The following is a 23168-nucleotide window of genomic DNA, read 5'->3' as shown; positions in this document are numbered from 1 at the left end:
GCGAGTAAATGCCTTGGTGGATTAAAGAGTGTAATGAGGAATAGACATTTAGGAATGGATGTGAAGAGGAGACTGTATGAAGGAGTGATTGTGCCAACAGCACTGTATGAGGCAGAAACGTGGAACATAAGAGAAGAAGAGAGAAGGAGTTTGAATGTGTTTGAGATGAGGTGTCTGAGAAGTATGGTGGGGGTTACTAGGCTGGATAGAGTGAGAAATGAGGAGGTGAGGAGGAGGACAGGGGTGAAAAAGGAGCTGGGAGATAGGGTTGATGAAAGAATATTAGGATGGTTTGGACACATGGAAAGAATGAGTGAAGAAAGACTAGTAAAAGAGGTATGGAAGGCAGATGTGGAGGGAGTGAACATGAGGGGACGTCCTAGGATGAGGTGGATGGATGGGGTGAAGGGGGCTTTGGGGAAGAGGGGAATGTCTGTTGAGGAAGGAAGGGAGAGGACGGAAGACAGAGGTGAGTGGAGAATGGTTGTATATGGATGATGTTGTGATTGCAAGAGGAGGAATGGGCGGGGGGTGGGGGGTGGGGTAGTATGTGTGAGTAAATTTTGACGCAGCCCGAAGGGATTTCTCCCCGTCCTCTCCTTATATGCAAGGGGGGACGGAGAGGGGGGGTCGCCGATTAAATGAAGCGGCCTTGCTGTGGATGTGTTGTGTCTTGCGACACTGCTTCTGACCCAGGGCGGTGGGCAGGGTGCAGGGATGACCCGTCATCCAGGTGCTCAGATGAGAGGGAGGGTGGGAGGGGTGTGGAGTGTATTTAGGGATGAAATGGGTGGGAGTGTTTTATGCCTTTCCCTTTTAGGTTACCTCCCTTGGAAGGGGAAAAAAGCCTTGGTATATGTATGTATGTACCAACTTCCTTGGTAGGAATCAATCCCAGGGGATATCATGAGAGGGTGGAGAGGCAGCAGTTAGCCATCCTCTGAGGAGAACCTCATCCCCCTCTAACTAGTGAACATAAATTGCCAATAACTGAGAATTATAGCCCTTCCTTTATTCAACACAGGATTCAGTTCTCAAAGAAAAGAAAATCATTAATCCATCAATTTTATTTGTGTACAGAAAATACTGATTCCATGTTATCTTCTCCATCTGAAAAAAGTAAAATAAATTAAGAACACCACCCCTAAGTCAGTACTTTATCTTTAAATGATCAATTACTAAACACTAATCTCAACAAAATAAAGAATATTAACACACCTCATGAATTAGCCCTAACTTTTGACATTTACAACATGGTGAAATACATTGTAATATGGTTTGATCTTACAAGTGACAATTTTATTCAGTTGTCAACAAGTTTCTAGATTGAAGAGGATTCCAATTAACCACCCCTGCTCATCTCTCTTCTCTTTTCTCACTCTATTCATCCTCAAAAATTCTACCATACTTCTCAAACACTTCACCTCAAACATGTTTAAATTTCTTCTTTCTGGTGCCATACAGTGTCATAGGCACAATCATCCCTTCATATAATCAATATTTCTATATATTTTCCTGATTACACTTTTTATGGTTCAGTGATTTACAATAAGAAAAACTATATAAAACATGATGAATACTTACATTTTAATAACTTTATCCTTGCCACCACTAACAACACGTTGCCCATCAGGTGACCAATCAACAGCATAGACTTCATCTGCATGGCCTGGCAAATCCATTTCCATTTTTTTGGTGGCCATACTCCACACTGAGTATAAAATAAGACAGTTATTATTAATCAATATGGCTAAAAGTATAGTAATAGTCACCTTCTATGGCAGATGACAACAAACTGGTGGCATTCTTATCCCCACCATTGAAGCATGATATCTAAAAGCATTCAATTTGCAGTTTGGGCACAGATGAGAGTAAAATGGAAGTGACTGGCAATATGTTTGTAATAGGGAAGATAAATGTGTCAGCATAGGAGGTGCTAAGATGGGATGGAGGGTGGAGGGGTGTGGAGTGTTTTCGGGGATGAAATGGGTGGGAATGTTTTTGTGCCTTGTCCTTTTTGGCTTACCCCCTGGTAAGGGGGAAAAAAGCCTTGGTATATGTATGTATGTATGTAAGTTAAAAGGAAGGGATGATTTTGAGTTTGGGAGTGTAGTTAGTGGGGAATGTCAGGAGTGATGAAGGGGCAAGAGAGGGAAGGAGTGGCTGTACTGGCAACTGATGAGATAGGAAAATGCATGGTGGAAGGAAGGAAAGTGTCTCCATGGCTAACATGGTTGAAGTTGAAACTGGGATTAGAGTTGTGGGTTTTTGTCATTGCATATGGACCTGGTGGCGAGAAAAGTGAAGAGGAAAGGGAGGCTTTCTGGATAGATTTAAATAACTGCTTAGAGAGTTTTGGGAGGAAAGTAAATGTTATGGTGTTGGGGAATCTTCATGCTAGAGTAGGAGATGAGCCAATAGATGGAGCAGTAGGGAAGTTTGGGGTGCTAGGTATGAATTGTAGTGGAGAGAGGATGCTGGAGACGTGTTTAGAAAGGATCCTGATGATAGCAAACACAATGTTTAAGAAAAGAGACAAGCATATGTAGACATGGGAAATGGTAATGGACAGAAGGGTGATTAATTGGATATTAATAGATTATGCAGTGGGGACATTCCTAAAAAAAGCAAAGGCATAAAGGGGCCTGGGAGGAGTTTTCCAAACAAAACCCTAAGGTTTGGGTCTTTTAATAAGCGTGGATGTGATACAATTGAGGGTAAAAAAGAGGAAATAGGCAGTATGTTTGTGAGAAGAAAGATGGATGTGTTGGCACTAAGTGAAACCAAGTTGATAGGGAGTGTAGTTGGGAAGGTGTCAGAAGTGAAGACAGAATGAGGGAGAGAAGGGGTGGCTATATTAGTAAGTGAAGAGATAGGTAAGCATGTGGTGGAGTGGAAGGAGATTTCTTCAAGTTTAATGTGGATGAGGGTGAAACTGGGAAGGGAGATGTGGGTCTTTGTAGGTGCATATGGGCCTGGTTGTGAGGAGAGTGTAGAGAAAAGGGAGGCTTTTTGGATAGATTCAAATGAGTGCATAGAGAGCTTTGGGAGAAATGTCAATGTAGTGATATTGGGAGATCTCACTGCTAGGGTAGGAGACAAATCAATAGACAGAGTGGTTGGGAAGTGTGGAGTTCCAAGAAAAAAATTGTAATGGTGAGATGATGGTGATGTGTCTAGGGAGTTGATGATAGCAAACACAGTGTTTAGGAAGAAAGTCAATGCCAACATCCTCATATATCCATTTACACCTCATGACACCCAAGTAGGCATCATCATATTCTAGAGATTAAGTGAAGTTATTGGTCCTGCTGTGGATGTCTTGCTGCACCTCTGACCCAGGCAGGGGACAGAGATGACTCTTCATCCACAAGAGACTACAATAAAAGGGAAATGACTGATGGGTGGTGATAGGAGTGTGATGGGTTAGGGTAGGTGAATGCCTTAGCTGGCTACCTCCCTTATAAGAGGGAAGACACCTATTTGTATATAGATAGATCATTATGTAAACCCACCTTTTAGTGTTGAATCCTTGCTTCCACTAACAAGAAGACGAGAATCTGCTGACCAGGCAAGTTGATACACTCCACCTACATGACCTCGCAAGACACCAAGAAATCTGTGAACAAGTCCGTCTCATTACTCATTTTATTATCTCAAAGTATATTTTATTTTATTACTAGTGCATGGGGTTGGAGGTCATCAAGAATACCAAAGGCCCACTGGTGGACACCTGCCCATGGAGGAACCATGACAGAACAGCTGGAGGAGCAATCCCACAGATATGCACGATAGAATTATTTGCCATTAATTCTGTCCAGATACACACTGTCATCCTCACCTCTAGCAGCTCCAGGGAGCTAGTGACTAGTCTCAGAACAAGCTCAAATTTACTAAGACTATCCCTTTCTATAACTATTCCTCCATTTTTTTTTTCTTTTTTTTTCAGACTAGGAGAACAGTACATTCGCACCTGCTCTCTTTCATCTGCAAGGCAGTATCTAGACCCCTACCCAAAACAAAAATACTCTAGACCTATAACCCATGCATACACATCTGTACTCTACAATTAGTTCACAATAAAAGCACCATTCTAGTAAGCACATCACAATACACTGCAAACCAACTGCTGTTCTAGGACACAGACCCACAACAAAATGCACACAGATACAAGACAGACATATATAAAACATACAGTTAAAAATAAATTACATAAAAAACAAACATTCAGAACCTTTACACAAGCATAACATACTCATATCAATGATATAAGTTGGAGGTAAATTATGGATTGAGAGAAGCAAGTGAATGGCTTGAGGGATTAAAAAGTGACATGAGAAACAGGATGAGTGGGAGAAAAGGAGGTGGATGGGAGTGGAATGGGTGGGAGTGAAATCAATGGGAGTATGTATGTGCCTTTGACTTGACTACCTCCCTTATAAGGGGGAAGAAAAGCCTTTGGTATATAGCTAGATAAAAGAAACAAAGTTCATATCACATGCCACATTGACATCTTCCACTAATTACATCACAATCAAAGAAGACAACACAACACACATGAACATTCATCCAATAATGCATAATTCAGTGTAAAAAAAATTATACATATTCTTACTTTCCTGTGGTTCCATGCCACAATCTAATGCTTTTGTCAAATGAAGCAGAGGCAATTATTCTTGTATCTGGAGAGAATTTAACATCATTTACCAACTGCTGATGCCCTGTCATGCGCTCTGGAAAAAATAATTATACAGTAGTTTTTACATTTTTGGTTCTGTACTTTGGAACATTTTCACTAATTTGTAACAATTGTGTAGTGGCTTGGGAAAATGCTCCAAATGCAATTTCTTTTCTTTTCTTTTTTCTCTCTAATGTCAGATTGTACTGATAGAAGAGACGATACATCATGTTACATTAAATTTATTTGAGTAGTTGATTTTTATCTTAAAATCAGTCATCATAATTACTGCGAAAAAAATAAAAAAATAAAATAAAAATAAATAAATAATAATGTCCCTGACTACCAGTATGAACAAAAATGACTGCTTCAGCTGTTTTTGAGACACTGTATTTGCTTGGCAATAATAGACTGTAAGTACCATAACATACAGTAAATATGATTACCTGTACCTAATATTAAGAATATTCCCAGCATGTGCTAACAAAAGTGTAGTACATACATACATATACCAAGGCTTTTTCCCCCTTCCAAGGGAGGTAGCCAAAAAGGGAAAGGCATAAAAACACTCCCACCCATTTCATCCCTAAATACACTCCACACCCCTCCCACCCTCCCTCTCATCTGAGCACCTCCTGGATGACGGGTCATCCCTGCACCCTGCCCAGCGCCCTGGGTCAGAAGCAGTGTCGCAAGACACAGCACATCCACAGCAAGGCCGCTTCATTTAATCGGCGACCCCCCCTCTCCGTCCCCCCTTGTATATAAGGAGAGGAGGGGGAGAAATCCTTTCGGGTTGCGTCAAAATTTACTCACGCATACTACCCCCCCCACCGCCCATTCCTCCTCATGCAATCACAACAAAAGTGTAGTATATGGTAATATAATCATAAGTGCCTACCATAAATGCTGCTTTGTGACTTCAGTAGTTTAAGAAATAAGGAATGAAGGTGTTACTTAAGGGGGAATTTTGTTTCCTGATAATATCTCAGTATCCCTGTTTTATACACAGCTTGTCTTAAAACATTATTAACTTAATTTTGAAACACTAGACTTATTTTTCATTTCAAGGGCTCAGTATCAGATGTAACATGGAGAGCCACAGCTCATCCTACAACCCAAACTTATAGCTCCTGTCACTGACATTTGGTTTATGGGATGCAGGGTGGTTTTTGGAGACATTTTAGGGAGAAGAAGAAGAAGAAGAAGAAAAATAATAATAAATAAATGAATACATAGATAAATAAATATTGCATGTAATAAGCCACAAGTAGAAAAAGTCATTATCCTCTATCATCCAATAAAGAATACAACATTTATATTCTAACCTATTGGTTTCTTATCCCGGCTAGGCTCCCACAAGAACAGTGTGAAGTCATCTGATCCAGAAACCAGCCTTTCTACTCCTCCACTAATGGTCATGGCTGCTCTGTACTGCTTTTCTGCTATACTTTGCCTCTCACTTTCTAAAAACAGGAGAAAAACAAAATCATTAACTCTATTACTGTATACTATATACATACATACATATACCAAGGGTTTTTTCCCCCTTACCAGGGGGGTATCCAAAAAGGACAAGGCACAAAAACATTCCCACCCATTTCATCCCCGAAAACACTCCACACCCCTCCACTATATATATATATATATATATATATATATATATATATATATACTATATATATATATATATATATATATATAGGCTATAATAAACTGAAATTAAAATTATGATTATAATGGAGGGCAATGATACTAAAGCCAAGTTACATATCTATTTATATTCCAAGGGCCTCTTCTCCCTTTTATGGGAGGTAGCCAGCCAAAGCACACCCAACCCCACCCAATTCCACTGCCATCCACTGACCTTTTATTTCCCACTCATCTTAGCTCCTCATGGATGAAAGGTCATCCATGTCTTATGCCCACTGCCTGGGTCAGAACCAATGCAACAAGACACAGTAAATCCACAGGAGGGTCACTACTTAAAAGGCAACCCTCCTTCTTCGTTCCCCTTTGGACTGCATCAAAACATCATCCATACCTCTCAAGTTACCCTCATCCTTCTTTGCAACCAGCCCTTCAATGCTCCCTTCTTCTCTTCTACAACCTTCTTCATTTTATCATCCCACTACTCAATAACTTTCCTTCTATTCCCCCCACCCTTAATACTGCATAATTAATTAACATTGCACAATAATATGCAGTCCATACCCTAGTATGAGGTATTGCAGTAAAAATGTGGAATATGGCAGATAAAAATATGTCTTTCTCAAGTGGAAAGATAATTTTCTATGGCTCAAAAGAAACAAGAACTTCATAATCTTGGCGAAATTATACCCACAACTATGGGAGATGTTACTGTAAGGTAAAAATCTGCTTAGTAGCATGCAAGTGATACTTTAGGATCAATATGGGATACCCTCTACAGACCAGAACTACACATTCTTTTGTCTGTGTTAGAGAAAATATCTACTCATAGAGAGATGATGCTACTTTGTTGTACTACAACTGTCCCTCTGTTATGCTGTCCCCCCACTCTTAATACCGTCAGTAGTGGTCTTTTACCTTCAATTATAAATAAAAATACTGTAAGTAAGAAATAAACAATGCCCTCCATCTGCAGGACATTGCAGCACTTGTATTAAATGTTTGTTTCCTTGTCCTTACTTTCAGCATATTGAGGTTGTGCCTTCATGAGCGCTTCTGCTGTGGATGCACCAGTGCGTAGAACATAATCTGTATTCAGTGCTAAAGTGTTCACCCAGTGACCATGGCCTTGGAGAGTTCGACACATAACTCCCTGAAAATTGAACAAAAATAGAACTTGAGTTAATCAATCAATTAACATTTGACTAATTATATACACGAGTACTGTACATGTTATAACATTTTTTGTGGTAACACATCTTGTTCATGTATTCTGTATAGAAACTGTGTGAAGCGTTTTACACCTAAAGACTGGAATTCAAACACTTCTGTGTAGTCTCAGTTCCTTTTCCTTCTGTGGTTATGGGAAAGAATTCTACCACTGTATTTCTTGATAGCCCCTTCTGTGTCTTAACTTTGGAAAGGTGGCTTCATTCTGTTTTGATTTTCTGTATATATTTAATTCTTCTTCTGTTTTCTGGTATGGTGGGCTTAAAGTTAATTTTGGAGAAATACTTACTGAGAAAGTTGTATTGCTGTTTAGATGATAGTATTTTGTTTTGTGTTTCTTGTATAAGTGCAATGTGCATGTTCTGCTCGTGTAGCAAGTAGAGCAGTTCTGTGTGTTAGTCAATGAGTCCATTTATGTTTATATGTAATATGGTTAGAGTCTTTATGTACTGATGTGTTTGTGGTTGAGAGGATTGTCTTGTGTTGGTTACAGCTCCAGTTTTGGAGTGTATAAACCACACTCCCATGACATATGAGATAGAATATTTGAAAATAGTGCCTAGACAACATGCTTGTAAATGATTTAAAAGACACCAGTAATTTAACAATTTAAGACATTATTAATAACAATTCTATATGAGAGAGGTTACAATCAAGAATTTAAAATCTTATACAATGAGAAATAAGACTGAATTGTGTCGAGACATTGAAAACAAGTGAACTAGACTTGCCTGAGTAGAATATCAATATCCCGTCTAGTATATTGGTTGCATGTTACTGTACAGTATAAACTGTGCAATAGTATGCAATCAATACTTTAAAGAATATATGGGGTGCCCCTTAGGACCAGACCTCACATAATTTTGCCTATGTTAGAGGAAATCTCTAATCATAGAGAAATTATGCTCTCTTATTGCACTGTGACTGTCCCTCCATTATGCAGTCATATCCTCTCTTAATACTGTCATGTATTAACCACTTCAATACGGGACTTAAATCTCGCGGGCAGCAGCCAATGCCAGCCGTACGACGTAACGAAATAATATTCGCATCATAAAATATAGTCGCCGCTTATATCGATCGTTCTCTCTTTCACCCGCGAATTTTGAAAACCACAGAGAATGGGATTAAGGGCGCATTTGGGAGAATGTAAAAACACAGGGGCGACTACAATAAATATAATCAAGACGCCGATATGGCAGCGTCGCGAATCCACTTGCTCCTCATGACGCCTACGTGTGCGGCACCGTATGGAAGGGGTTAAAGGTGGGGGGTGAATGGGAGTGGAGTATGTGGGGATGGAATGGGTGGGAGTGGATTTTATGCCTTTGTTTTCTGGCTACCTCCCTTGTAAGGGAGAAAAAGCCTTTGATATTATATACCACTTCTCTGAGTAGGTATTTCCATATCTGTCTTTCCCCTGTGGTAGGAGGAAGAAAGAATACTGCCATAGAGTCTTCCCACTAGGGTCATAAAGGTAGCTGAGATGGAATGGACTGTGAGACTAGGCATCCTGCTCTCAAGCCCTATAAGTATATTCCTGTGAGAAGTCAAGGCAGGAGTTTTTCAACCAGAACCCGGTTTGAATATTTTAATGTGCGTGGGTGTGGTACAGATGACAGTAAAAGGGAGGGGATAGGCAAAATGTTTGTAAGACAAATGATGGATGTGCTGGCATTGAGTGAAATTAAACTGAAAGGGAAGGGTGATTTTGAGTTTGAGAGTGTTGTGGGGAGGGTGTCAGGAGTGAAGAGAGGATGAAGAAGGGAAGGGGTGGCTCTACTAGTAAATGAGGAGGTAGGTAAGCAAGTGGTTGTGTGGAAGGAGGTTTCTTCAAGGGTAATGTGGATGAAGGTGAAACTGAGAAGGGAGATGTGGGTCTTTGTAAGTGCATATGGGCCTGGTAGTGAGAAGTGTGGAGGAAAGGGAGCATTTTTATACAGATTTAAATATTCCCATCGGGAAGTAGCATTGACAGCGTGTTGTACTTTTAAAAATTATTCCATCAAAATTTTTTGCATATATTTCCTGAGTGTGCAATATGACCCACACTGACTGCATAAATCAGGTACCCCCATCATAAACCCAAAAGAGAAAACACTCCTAAAGAAGTATTTCCACACCTACACTCAATACCAACATAGAACTGACCAGGTTTTAGACTCCACATGCCCCAAATGCAGTCATCACAAAGAAGACAAGGAACATGCTATCTTATGCAACCCAATGTTCAATTTCTGACAACACTACAAAAATTCTCCCTTGTGTGACCTAAGATCCAAATTGATGGCAGTGGCTGGATTTATAAAGACAGCGAGTCTCCTGCAAGAAAGACCCCAAAGCTACACATTGATTGGTTGACAGTGCTATGCCAAAGTGGTTGGTGAAATATATTAAGAAAAAACAAATAATTCTTACATCTTCTGCTCTCCAGACTTTTATGGTTCTGTCCTGGGATGCTGAATATAGAAGACCTTCCCCACTCCACCGTAAAGCTGTTATACTTTGCAGATGACCTGAAAGAATCTGGAATGGTTTAAATAATTAAATTCAAGTATACGTCTAAGTCCCTGCTTCATGAAGTCCTCTGTAAGGTGGCACCATCCTATCCCTCTTTGAGAAGGAGTGTTCATGATATCAAAATGATTCATAAATTTAGTACATTTACAAACAAGAATTTATACATTTCCTTAATCTCACCCCCAATGTAGTATACTATGGAATTTTTTTTATAATTTTCAACAGATAATTTACCTAAACTGTGAGGGGAAATTCATAGTTTAGACAAGTTTAGAATCAGCCACCCACCTTATAAGGGGGAAAAGGCCTTTTTATTTCTATGTAAGTGAGGGTCATCATAGGCCAAGGAGGGTGTATGTTAATCAGAACACCCTTTGAATTCAAGGTCTACCTTTCAGCTGAGGGAGTTCGGGAGGGTATGTGAGAGGAGAAAGATGAAAGTAAATGTGGGTAAAAGTAAGGTGAGGGCAAGGGTGGCTGTAGCCAGAACAAAATGTATACAACCTGCAACCAAATCAAAGGATCTAGCTATGGCCATGTCAAAGACTTATTACCCACTTACACCATCCTTTTCATCTTAGTTCCTTGAAGTTAAAGAGAAAGAAGAAGAAGAAGCGGGAGGAGAAGGAGGAGAAGGAGGAGAAGGAGAAGGAGAAGGAGGAGAAGGGAGAAGAACAAGATCAAGAAGACAAAAGGGGAAGGTGAAATGATAAGAACAAGAAGACAAAAGGGGAAGGTAGCCAAAGTCGAAAGGTACAATTCCATTCCCATCCATTTCATCCCCACCCGCTCCACTCCCATTCACCACCCCTCCCTCCCTTCCTCTTTTCTTGGCTCCTACTGGATGACGGGTCATCCCTACATCTCACCCACTGCCCTAGGTCATAAGCAATGCAGCAAGACAGCATGGATGCTTCATTTCATTGGCAACCTCCCACCCTATCCTTCTCCTTATGGAGAAAAAGAGAAGACAGAGAGAAATCCCCTTGGGCTGCATCAAAATATCATTCACACAACCATTCCCTAACCCCTCCACCCCCCACCCACTCCCTTCCATCCATTACAGCATCATCCATACACAACCATTCTCCATCACCCCTATCTTCTGTCTTCTCCTTTCCTTCCTCAACAGACATTCCCCTTTTTCTCTAGATCCCTTTTACCCCATCCATCCATCTCATCCTTGGTCAGCCCCCTCATGTTCACTCCATCCACCTCTGCCTTCCACGCTTCTTTTACAAATCTTTTTTCATTAATTCTTTCCATGTATCCAAACCATCCCAATACTCTTTGCCAACCATATCTCCCATCTCCTTTTCCATCCCCTCTCTCCTCCTTACCTCCTCATTTCTCATTCTATCCAGCCTAGTATCTACCATACTTCTCAGACATCTCATCTCAACACATTTAAACTCTCTATGTTCCATGTTTCTGCTCCATACAGTGCTGTTGGCACAATCACCTCTTCATACAATCTCCCCTTAGCATCCATTCCCAAATGACTATTTCTCATTACTATTTTTAATCCCCCAAGGCATTTACTTGCTTCTCTTAATTTGCATTCTACCTTCACCTCCACTCCTTTTCCCACCACATGTGCCCCTAAGTATCTAAAGCTATCCACTTCCTCCAGCCTCTCTCCCTTAATACTCACTTCCAATTTGATGCCATCCTCTCCCCTTGTACATCTCATCCCCTTACTTTTACCCACATTTACATTCAACTTCCTCCTTTTGCACACCTTCCCAAACTATAAGGAAAAGATAAAGAAGAAAAGGAAGAAAAAGACAAAGAAGACGAAGTGGAAGAGGAAAAAGTACAAGTAGTGGAAAAAAAGGAAGAACACAGAGGAGGAAATACTTTAATATTACAAATGCTTACCTTTTGACAAGTACCACTGAAAACATTCCAGATACGAATATTGCCATCTTTACCCGCTGAAGCAAGATGAGTGCTCTCTCCACTTTTAGAAAGGTGGAGAGGTTCCCAGCAAAGGCATGACACCCACATCTTGTGGCCTGTCATGTTCCGCCCTAACTGAAAGAGAACATTTTCCATTGGTTATTATTTCCAAATATGGCACATATGGCTGAGTCAGAAGAGAGATTGAAACAATTGGTGGCAGTGTTTGAGAGTGTGAGAGGAGAAAGATGAAAGTAAATGTGGGCAAAAGTAAGGTGAAGTGATGTATAATGGGTGATGGTGATGGTGGATTGGAGGTGAGTTTAAAGGGTGAGATGCTGCAGGAATTGGGGACATTTACGTATTTGAACTCATGTATAGTGGTGAATGTAGGAACTGTGGTAGTAAATTACAGAGAAAGGGAAGCATGCAAATGTCTGGGAAAAATGAAAAATATTATGATAAACAGATATCTAAGATGAACATGATGAAGAGATTTTATGAGGAAGCAATTGTGTCCATGGAACTATATGGAACACAGATGTGAAATTTGAAAGAGGCACAAAAGGAAGAGCCAAAATGTGTATGAACTGTAGTGTTTTGGAGGTATGGTGGGGGCTATGAGAATGAACTCTGAGAAATCTGGTCATGAGGCTGAGATTAGGGGGGTGGAAAGACATACATATACAAAAGGCTCTTACCCCCTTACAAGGGAGGTAGCCAAAAACAAAGGCATAAAATCCACTCCAACCCATTCCATCCCCACATACTCCACTCCCACCCATTCCATCCCCACATACTCCACTCCCACCCATTCCATCCCCACATACTCCACTCCCACCCATTCCATCCCCACATACTCCACTCCCACCCATTCCATCCCCACATACTCCACTCCCATCCATCCCTTCCCTCCCTCTTATCTTGGCTCCTCCTGGATGACAGGTCATTCCTGCATCTCACTCACTACCCTGGATCAGAAGCAGTGTCACAAGACACAGCACATTCACATCAAGGCTGCTTCATTAAATCGGCGACCCTCGCTCTCTGTTCCCTCATGCAGAAATGGAGAAGATGGGGAGAAATCCCTTTGGGCTGCATCAATTTATTTTTCACACATATTCCCTCACCCCCCCCCATCCACTCCCCTTCATGCATCGCAGTATTGTCCATATACAACCATTCTCCTTTCACCCCTATCTTTTGTCCTCTCCCATCCTTCCTCAACAGACATTCCCCTCTTTCCCAATACCCCTTTCACCCCATCCATCCATCTCATCCTAGGTCACCTACTCATGTTCACTCCACCCACCTCTGCCTTCCACACCTCTTTTAGTAATCTTTCTTCACTCATTCTTTCCATGTGTCCAAACTATCCCAATACTCTTTCATCCACCCTATCTCCCAACTCCCTTTCCACTCCCGTTGTCCTCTTCACCTCCTCGTTTCTCACTCTATCCACCCTAGTAACCCCTATCATACTTCTCAGGCACCTCATCTCAAACACATTCAAACTCCTCTCTTCCTCTCTTGTTACATGTTTCTGCCCCATAAAGTGCTGTTGGCACAATAAACTACCATAAAGCAAAGTAGCAAAAGTACTAAAAAGATATAGTGAATTAGAATACTTTGAGGAGGGGGTTGCCGAATTTATGAAGTGGCCTTGCTGTGGATGTGCTGTGTCTTGCAACACTGCTTCTGACCCAGGGCAGTGGACAGGATGTAGGGATGACCCATCATCCAGGAGGTGCCAAGATAGGAGGGAGGGAGGACGGTGGAGGGGAGTGGATTATATGGGAAATGAAATGGGTGGGAGTGATTTCTATGCCTTTTTCTTTTTGGCTACCCCCTGTGTAAGAGGGGAAAAGCCTTTGGTATATGTATTTATGTAGAATACTTGTAAACAGACATGTCTTCCCGGGATAAAGCAGTAAACAAAATAGCAACTGCCATCCAGAAGGTATGCAAGAAACACATTCCCTGGAGCTACGGGAAAATATTCAACTACAAATACATACAGGAGATAACCACCTTAAACATAAAGAAAAGGAACAAATTAAGAAAGAAATAAATACAACTTAATAGACCAAGAACAACACCTTTCATACCATCCACATGTTTACTTCCGGGCTGCGGGTTTTCCACTTAGTGAAACTTGAGGCAACAACTGATTCACTGCCAGATGTGACCCCATATACTTAAAACTTTGTACTTCCTACAGCCCCTCATCCTTAATGTTCACATCCATCCTGCCACTCTCATCACTCTTTGTACATTACAGCACTTTACTTTTGTCCGCATTTACTCAACTTCGTTTTCTCATACATCTTTTCAAACTCAGTTACTAACTACTTCAGTCTCTCCTCTCACTTCTTCTATCATTGCAACTCAATGAAATGTTAGACTATAGACTAAATTGTATTGAAAAGGGTCTGTTTCTATGTCACTACCTGGTAGGTAAAGGTGGACAAGAGTTGTTGGTTGTCAGTTCTCACAAGATGAAAAAGTTGACAATGTGAAAGAGAAATCTTAGACACAGTCTGGAGAGTGAGTGCCAACTTTTAAAGATGCACCTCTAGATAGTGGTGAAGGTGTTCATAGCATTTGAAGGCAAAAGGGACATGATTCTCTCTGTCATCCATCTTGAAGGACCAGGACATGCAGGTACTCATCACTGGTCTCATCTTTGTAAGTTAAGCATTACGATAACAATTTCAATAAATAAAGCAAACTTATTTATATATTAACAACATAACTAACCTGCTTTCCAGTTGCTGGGTCCCAGATGCAAACCTGTCCCTGTTTGCATCCTGATGCCAAACGACAGCCATCTGGAGACCATGATGTGATGAGAACCCAGTGACGGTGACCTGCACAGAAGAATGGTACATACAATAAACTAATATCCCACATATCCTTGAGTGGGCCAAGAAGATCCAGATATACAGTGTCTGGATATAGGAGGTATATATGATCAGATGTGAATCCTAAGTAATCCAGCCTGTTTTTGTTTATTAGTGCAAACAATTAAACAAACAACTTCAGCCACTAAAGATTGTGACTGGTTTGTGTGGTAGAGCATTTTTTTTTTTATAATTTATCTATGTCTATCTATATACCAATAGGCTTCTTCCCCCTTTTAAAGGAGGTAGCCAACCAAGACATGTACTACCCCCACCCATCCCACCCCCACCTTTTATCTTAGTTCCTTGTAGATGAAGGATTACCCCTGTCCCCTATCCACTGCCCAGGTCTGAATCAATGTAATATGAAACAGCATGTCAACAGCAGGGTGTGCCACTTCATCTACACCAGTGGTTCTTAACCCCTGGGTCACCAAGCCATTTGAATGGGTTGCCAAGGATTTATGAATTTATTATCTTCCCAACATTCCCATTAAAAATATTATCATAAGTAACAATACTGTGTTAGAATACTTAAATCATTAACATCTAAGTATTAATAATAATCCAAGTATTTTTTGTTTGTCACACATTTTTAGAAGCACAATTATTTTGAATTTCAAATAAAACAAAATGATTAAAAGTTCCCATTGTCAATCTGGATATGGTTTTAGGATGTTGCCAAAAAAGGTTAAGAACCACAGATTTACACAGTCACCCTCCCTCCTTATCCCCTCACATAAAAATCAGGCATGATAGTGGGGAAAAAAAAAAAAAAAAAAAAAAAAAATATATATATATATATATATATATATATATATATATATATATGTATATCTTGATGCCACAGTCGGTTAAGTCACTAACATTCGTCATGTGCTGCATATGGTTTGAATCCTTTGCCATATCACATTTCAATTTCTGCATGCTGGCTCCACAAGTGGCTTGATGATGATGGCTTAGAATTAAAGTGTATTGTGGTTGATAAAAATGTATGTATGTATATATATATATATATATATATATATATATATATATATATATAAACACACACACACGCACAGTATTTACATCAACTCTTGATCTCTCATCTTTTTGCTCAAGGAAATACCAGACAATTCCATCCAGATCAAAGGTACCCTTAAATTTTTTGCCCCAGGCCTCTCTTGTAGGAAATCCACAGCTCCCAGGTAAATTATAACCTCCAAATGGGACCAACAATCACTCAAGGAAGAAATATTGTGTTGCTATCTAGGGATTGTTAGTGTGGGGCATTGCTGGATGAGGTGTTCAGTGTCCTCTTTGTGGTGAATGCATCTAGTGTTTTGATCTGGTGGCCAGATCTATTCTGTGTTGATATCATTTTAAGGCTGGACGGTGTCCTGAATGTAACCCTGCCAGTGTGGTTCTTACTTCACTTGACCGGGATTTTTTGTGATACAGATGTCTAGGGTTCTTGGTGGAGTAGTGACTTTGGTCTTTCTTGAAGAACTTGTTTGGTGATCTGGGTGTGGATGTAATTTTGTGTGGATGTACTGAAGGTATTAAATCCTTACTTTTACATGTAAAATGAGGAGTTTCAGTATTCACATCCCAAAATCTGACTGTGGTGTCCCCAGACCCTGAAGCCATGTGTCTCCCATCTGGACTGAAGGAAGCACAGAGTACAGATTCAGCATGGCCTGGTAATGATGAAGTGCATCTGAAAGTAGAAGACACAATTGTCCAATACAATTAAATAAGTTGCAATTGATCATGAAATTCAGAGGGAAAAATATCATATTTATCATAACAAGTTGCACATGATTCTGCATAGTCTACACTCATATATATATATATATATATATATATATATATATATATATATATATATATATATATATATCTATATATATATATATATATATATATATATATATATATATGTGAATAATTCGCTAGTGGACAGCGACATCAATCATACTATCTCCATGACCGTTGCACAGAGGATTCGAACTACTGCTTAGGGACCCAAGAGAGGCTCCACAACACCCGCCTTTGACCACTCGACCACAGACGATCTAAAACCGTATGAACTCGTAATATATCTGATTACCGAGATTGGGGAGGGCGCTAACTGCTCCCCCATATAACCCCCATTTTACCATACAGCTAATTGCACCAGTGGGAATGGTAAGGACTAGAACGAATCCCCCTCACGCTTCTCGCCATCGTAACTATGTGAATAATTTGCTAGTGGACAGCGACATCAATCATACAATCTCCATGACTGTCGTGCAGAGGATTCGAACCACTGATTATGGACTCAAGAGAGGCTCCACACTACCAGCCTTTGACCATTCGACCACAGACTGGTGTGATTAGCCGTATGGTAAAATGGGGGTTATATGGGGGAGCAGTTAGCGCCCTCCCCGATCTCTGTAATCAGATAGATTACGAGTTCATACGGTTTTAGATCGTCTGTGGTCGAGTGGTCAAAGGCGGGTGTTGTGGAGCCTCTCTTGGGTCCATAAGCAGTGGTTCAAATCCTCTGCACAACGGTCATGGAGACTGTATGATATATATATATATATATATATATATGCTAATAAGAACACAGGTATGTGTGTTCACTTATGCAAAGTAGACCACTTGGAAAAAGAAACTAACGAAGCAGAGCACTTTCGTATATTACAAGATGTAATATACGAAAGCGCTCTGCTTCGTTAGTTTCTTTTTCCAAGTGGTCTACTGTGCATATATATATATATAATAATCATGAAGAACCCACAGTCGGAATAAAAGGAAACTTTAGAAGAAAGTGTAACTTCTATATTTCAGCTAATAGCTATAGCCCTCTTCAGGAAAGTCCAGATTACAAGAATTTGCAGAGACATAAATACAATTGAGATGTGAGTAGAGGGGGAATATGCAGAGCTAAAACGGGGCAATCCGTCACGCAGGGCGAAGTCAGAGGTGAGGGGATGTGTGGGTGGAGGTGTGAGGTCAGGAGTGAAGTGGGCAGGAAGCAGGGTCAGGAGGGTGATAATTCTTAACCAAGTGGCTCACAGCTAGCCGTGAGATTATGTCCAGGGATTCTTCGATTAAGGCTGATTCAACAATTTTTCTTCTAAAACTACTGGGATTCGAACCCTTGCATGAGCAGCTTGCTTCTTACAAGATGAAGATCGTACCATCAGGGTCAGGATGGCATGATGGTACGATCTTCGTCTTGTAAGAAGCAAGCTGCTCAAGCGAAGGTTCGAATCCCAGTAGGAGATCCATATATATATATATATATATATATATATTTTAACAGCAAAGAAAGTTTTTTCAACAGAAATTAACCAAGAGTAATATGGGAGTAAATCGTCCTGGCGTCCATGGACTCAGTCAATTTTACACTGTATATGGAAGTTGAAAATTGTAAAGAGAAAAATAAAAAAGGAAAATTGCTGCCTACATATTGCCAACAGACTTGCCTGGTTACTGCTCGAACTCGAAAGATGGCTTGTGGCTGGTATAAGATTGACACAACCTTTTCTTCACTTGCAGCACCTTCTAGTGCTTTCTCCAGAGTCCCAGTGATCTCATTTTCATTGACAAAGAAACTGTATGGGGTGGTTTCTTCCTGTTAAAATAAAAAATATGTCAATCAGGGAAGAAATATTGTGTTGTTTACTTAGGACTGTTAGTGTGGGGCATATAAGGTACTCTGCCATTTGTAAGGTGGTTGTACCTAAGGCAGTTTGAATCTGTGGCTAGGCCTATTCTGTGTTAGTCCTGTTATGATGCTGGATGGTCTCCCAAATGCAAGTGTTCCACTGATTCCTACTTCTCTTGAGAAGGATTTTTCTGTGGGGTTAATGCCTAGGGGGTGTTAGTGGAGTACTGAGTTTGGTGGTCTGTCTTGGAGAGCTTGTTTAGAGATCTGAGTGTGAATGTGTTTTTTGTGTAGATGAGTTTTGTAGTACAGAGGGGAGCTTGTCACATATGTTTGAGTAGTAAGCTGTTTTTTATTATGTTCAGCTGGTGGTGGTAGTATGATGTAATGAATTGGGGAATAGAATATATAATGACAAATGAGACTGAAGGAGGAGGAATTAGAAGAGTATTAATGGAAGAATTTAAATACTTGAACATTTCAACCCATAGGGTCTTGAACACAAAGCTGTTAGTTTAAGCATTAAAATTCTCCCATTAATCCTCATCTACTTCCTACATCTTCAGTCTCACTTGTAATGACATGGGTAGGTGGTTTTTAGGGTTGTGGTATGGAACTGTGTACCTATCATTTTCATGTGTTGTTTTAAGGGTAATTTTTGTTTCAGCGTGCAGATGTCCTCTTAGGATGGTTTTGGTGCACCCTGTTATTACAATTCATAGAAACTCAGATTTTTTTTAACCTTTCATAAAAGTATGCATGACAAAATATACAATAATATAGATGAGAGCTTTGCTCCCAAGAAGACTCCGATGTACTTTTATCATTCTAGAAATTTAGTTGTTTGAGTTTATTCTGCACTGTCTTCCTGCTATGAAGTTGGTTAACCACTTCTTGTCATTGCTATAAATGTCTCAATGATCTTGTAGTCTAAGGACTTTGCCAAATTCCTTGTTTATGACAATAGTATCATAACTGTTCTTTCTGGTGGGGCTTTCTCATTGAATTCTCACAGCACAATGAATATTTGTATTAAGACAAGTTCAACCCAGTATTATATAGTAGGCACACTCATTTTATAATAACCATGAAGAAATAGTTCCAATAACTGATAGAGGTTTAACATTTATATCTGAAACCTTGTATTCAAAACAATTCTCAAATAGGTATTAAACAAATTCCTAATTCAAATTCATGAATTCTCTTATTGTCAACTAAAACCCAGTCATACCTGCTTTAGTAATGCATTAAGAATAAGCTGCAATTTGTCTTTGCTTAATGTCAGTGGTAACTCAATTGGAGGTCCAGCAGCATCTCCAGACTCAGCCTTGAACTGTGCTAACACATTTACTGCCTCAACCTTGGATTCACTGCAAAGTATATGAAGTAAGTCATTATCAAGGTGTTTATAAAGATATTCAATGTTATAAGATACTGAAGTAAATATACCTCAATTCATGGAAATTTAATTTTCTTTACTTACTCATCACTATCTTCTTCTATTCTATTCTGTTTTTCTGGTATAACCATATTTGTGGATTCTTCAGAATTTATTCTTTTGCCTAAACCCCTGAAAGGAAGAAAAATACAATCAAAATTCTATATATGTCTTGAATAAGAGTATTCAAATTCTGGTTACCAACAAGTGAAAACAACATACTGTTCATTAAATAGAAATTTGAACTAATAAGATATGGGCAAAAAAAAAAAATCTTGTACCCACTCATGCCTCATGATGCCTACATAGGCATCATTGTACTGAAGTAATTAAGGGCAAAAATCCACTCCCACCCATTTCATCCCCACATACTCCATTCCCACCTATTTCATCTCCACACACACCACTCCCATTCACCACCCCTCCCTCTTTTCTTGGCTCCTGGATGACAGGCCACTGCCCTTTTAAAAATTAATTAGATAAATTTCTGAGCATGATTCCTGATGATCCAACAGTGCCTGGATACAAAGTGGACTGCAGCGCAACCTCAAACTCAATGCCAGACCAGCTGAACCTTCAGACAAGGGATGCTAGGAATGACTACAGTATAGCGGTGGACTGGTCTCCCTAATTACCAACCAAACCTGACCAAGGATGATTTCTGCTCAAATGCACAATTTTATATAAAAGATTAGCATATGGTTGCATTATTTGACCTATTTTCTTTCAAATGTGTAATTTTCATGTAATTTCATCAAAGATAAGTTACATTTTTATCCTCTACAAAATTACCGACCACAGCTATGAATACCGTCCAGCCCGCCATCTATGATTACTGGTGGTATGGATCAAAATACACTATTAAGTTTCTTACTATTGTGTTACTAGTGTAGTAGATTGCATATAATTGGATTATTTCAACTATTTTCTTTCAAATGTGTGATTCTCATGTAATTTGACTAAAGAGAAATTATGTTTTTAGCTTCTGCAAAATGACCAACCACAGCTACAAATACCGTAAAAAATTAGCATATGGTTGCATTATTTGAACTATTTTCTTTGATCAAATTACATGACAATCACACATTTTAAAGAAAATAGTTCAAATAATGCAACCATATGCTAACTTTTTACATAAAATTGTGCATTTGAGCAAAAACCATCCTTGATTGGGTTTGGTCGGGGATTCGTAGCTGTGGTTGGTAATATTGCAGAGGCTAAAAATGTAACTTCTCTTTGATCAAATTACATGAAAAACACACATTTTAAAGAAAATAGTTCAAATAATACAACCATATGCTAATTTGTTCCAGTATTCGTAGCTGTGGTCAGTCATTTTGCAGATGCTAAAAACAATTTCTCTTAGATCAAATTACATGAAAATCACACATTTTAAAGAAAATAGTTGATATAATTCAACTATATGCAATCTATTACACTAATAACACAAGAAACTTAATAGAGTGTAGTTTGATCCATACCACCAGTGATCATAGATGGCAGGCTGGATGGTATTCGTAGCTGTGGTTGGTAAATTAATCACACATTTTAAAGAAAATAGTTCAAATAATTCAACTATATGCAATCTATTACACTAATAACATAATAGTAAGAAACTTAATAGAGTGTATGGTGATCCATACCACCAGTGATCATAGATGGAGGGCTGAACGGCATTCGTAGCTGTGGTCGGTAATTTTACAGAGGATAAAAGCATAAGTTCTCTTTGATGAAATTAAATGAAAATCACATATTTTAAAGAAAATAGGTCAAATAATGCAATCATATGCCAATTTTTTATATAAGATTGTGCATTTGAGCATAAACTGTCCTTGGCTGGGTTTGGTTGGTAATTTGTTAGAACCTGTGATGGACGGGTCTCACTAATTGCCGAACAAACTGAACAAAACCGAGAAAAGCCGAACAAAACAACAAAACCCAAACAAGGACGGGTTTTGCTCAAATGCACACTTCTATATATATATGGTTGCATTATTTGAACTATTTTCGTTAAAATGTGTGATTTGCATGTAATATGATCAAAGAGAACTTACGTTTTTATCCTCTGCAATTTTACCGACCCCAGCTACGATTCGTCCAGCCCGCCGTCTATGATCACTGGTGGTATGGATCAAACTACACTCTTTTAAGTTTCTTACTGTTGTGTTATTACTGTAATAGACTGCATATAGTTGAATTATTTAAACTCTTTTCTTTAAAATGTGTGATTTTCATGTAATTTAACACAACAGTAAGAAACTTAAAAGAGTGTAGTTTGATCCATACCACCAGTGATCATAGATGGCGGGCTGGACGAACCGTAGCTGTGTTCGGTAATTTTGCAGAGGATAAAAACGTAACTTCTCTTTGATCATATTACATGGAAATCACACATTTTAAAGAAAATAGTTCAAATAATGCAACCATATATATATAGAAGTATGCATTTGAGCAAAACCCGTCCTTGCTTGGGTTTTGTTGTTTTGTTCGGCTTTTCTCGGTTTTGTTCGGCAATTAGTGAGACCATGATGGACCACCACAACCATGACAGAGGATTACCCTCAAAATTTCACCAAGTAAAGCAAATAAGTAATCATTCCAGAGGAGCCTCCAATCCCACATGGCTCAACCTCACCAAAAGTGGCATCAAACTTAATCACAGGCCAGTTCTAATTATTGAGCCTCAGGCAGATATGTGGGAGTGGTTTGTCCCCAAACTGATCATCCAGGAGGTTTTGACTCCGAAACTATACACATGCTGGGAAGTAAATAAAGTTGAATTCAACTACCCTAAAAATTATGGTTCTGCAGCCATCACCACATAATACAGAACTGGATGCATAGGCCTAAGAGTCACTTTCATAAGATCTACTATATAAGATATGTGACTTGTTACAAATTGTTGATGAAGAATTAGTGTAAACTTGTATACCGTCTTCGTTTATTCGACTACCAGCACATTATTCACACATTAAAAGAGATGAATAAAAATAAGTCATTCTTACGCCATTGCAAAGACGGGCGTTACGGGAATACTACTTTTTTCTTTTCCTTTACAGCACACAATAGGCAATTGATTCAGTAGTTCTCACACACAGTGACAATACGACAGTTGCGACTTGCTGCATCGGTTTGTTTACATGTTCACACGTGCAGCTGTTACTTTGACGCAATGTTAGATATTGTCGCAAATACATTATATGT

The 23168-nt window shown here is 39.4% G+C and overlaps 1 protein-coding gene across 1 annotated transcript; it reads right to left on the bottom strand.

Moving 5' to 3' along the window:
• Window positions 1-1051: 1051 nt before the first annotated feature.
• Nle (notchless protein homolog 1) lies at window positions 1052-23131 on the bottom strand. Its single transcript, XM_076213354.1, has 14 exons — window positions 22970-23131; window positions 20010-20096; window positions 19758-19896; window positions 18345-18493; window positions 16440-16585; window positions 14741-14850; window positions 11960-12115; window positions 9977-10084; window positions 7349-7481; window positions 6007-6144; window positions 4616-4733; window positions 3516-3619; window positions 1585-1711; window positions 1052-1110 (listed from the first exon to the last, which is right to left on the bottom strand). The coding sequence occupies exons 1-14, from the start codon at window positions 22972-22974 to the stop codon at window positions 1098-1100; spliced, it is 1533 nt and encodes a 510-aa protein (XP_076069469.1). The 5' UTR covers window positions 22975-23131; the 3' UTR covers window positions 1052-1097.
• Between the last annotated feature and the right edge of the window lie 37 nt (window positions 23132-23168).

Source organism: Oratosquilla oratoria, chromosome 31, assembly GCF_046742065.1.
Source record: "Oratosquilla oratoria isolate Oo_2021 chromosome 31, ASM4674206v1, whole genome shotgun sequence".
Taxonomy (NCBI): domain Eukaryota; kingdom Metazoa; phylum Arthropoda; class Malacostraca; order Stomatopoda; family Squillidae; genus Oratosquilla; species Oratosquilla oratoria.
The sequence above is the reverse complement of the archived record's forward strand: the minus strand, read 5'-3'. Positions and strand labels throughout refer to the sequence as shown.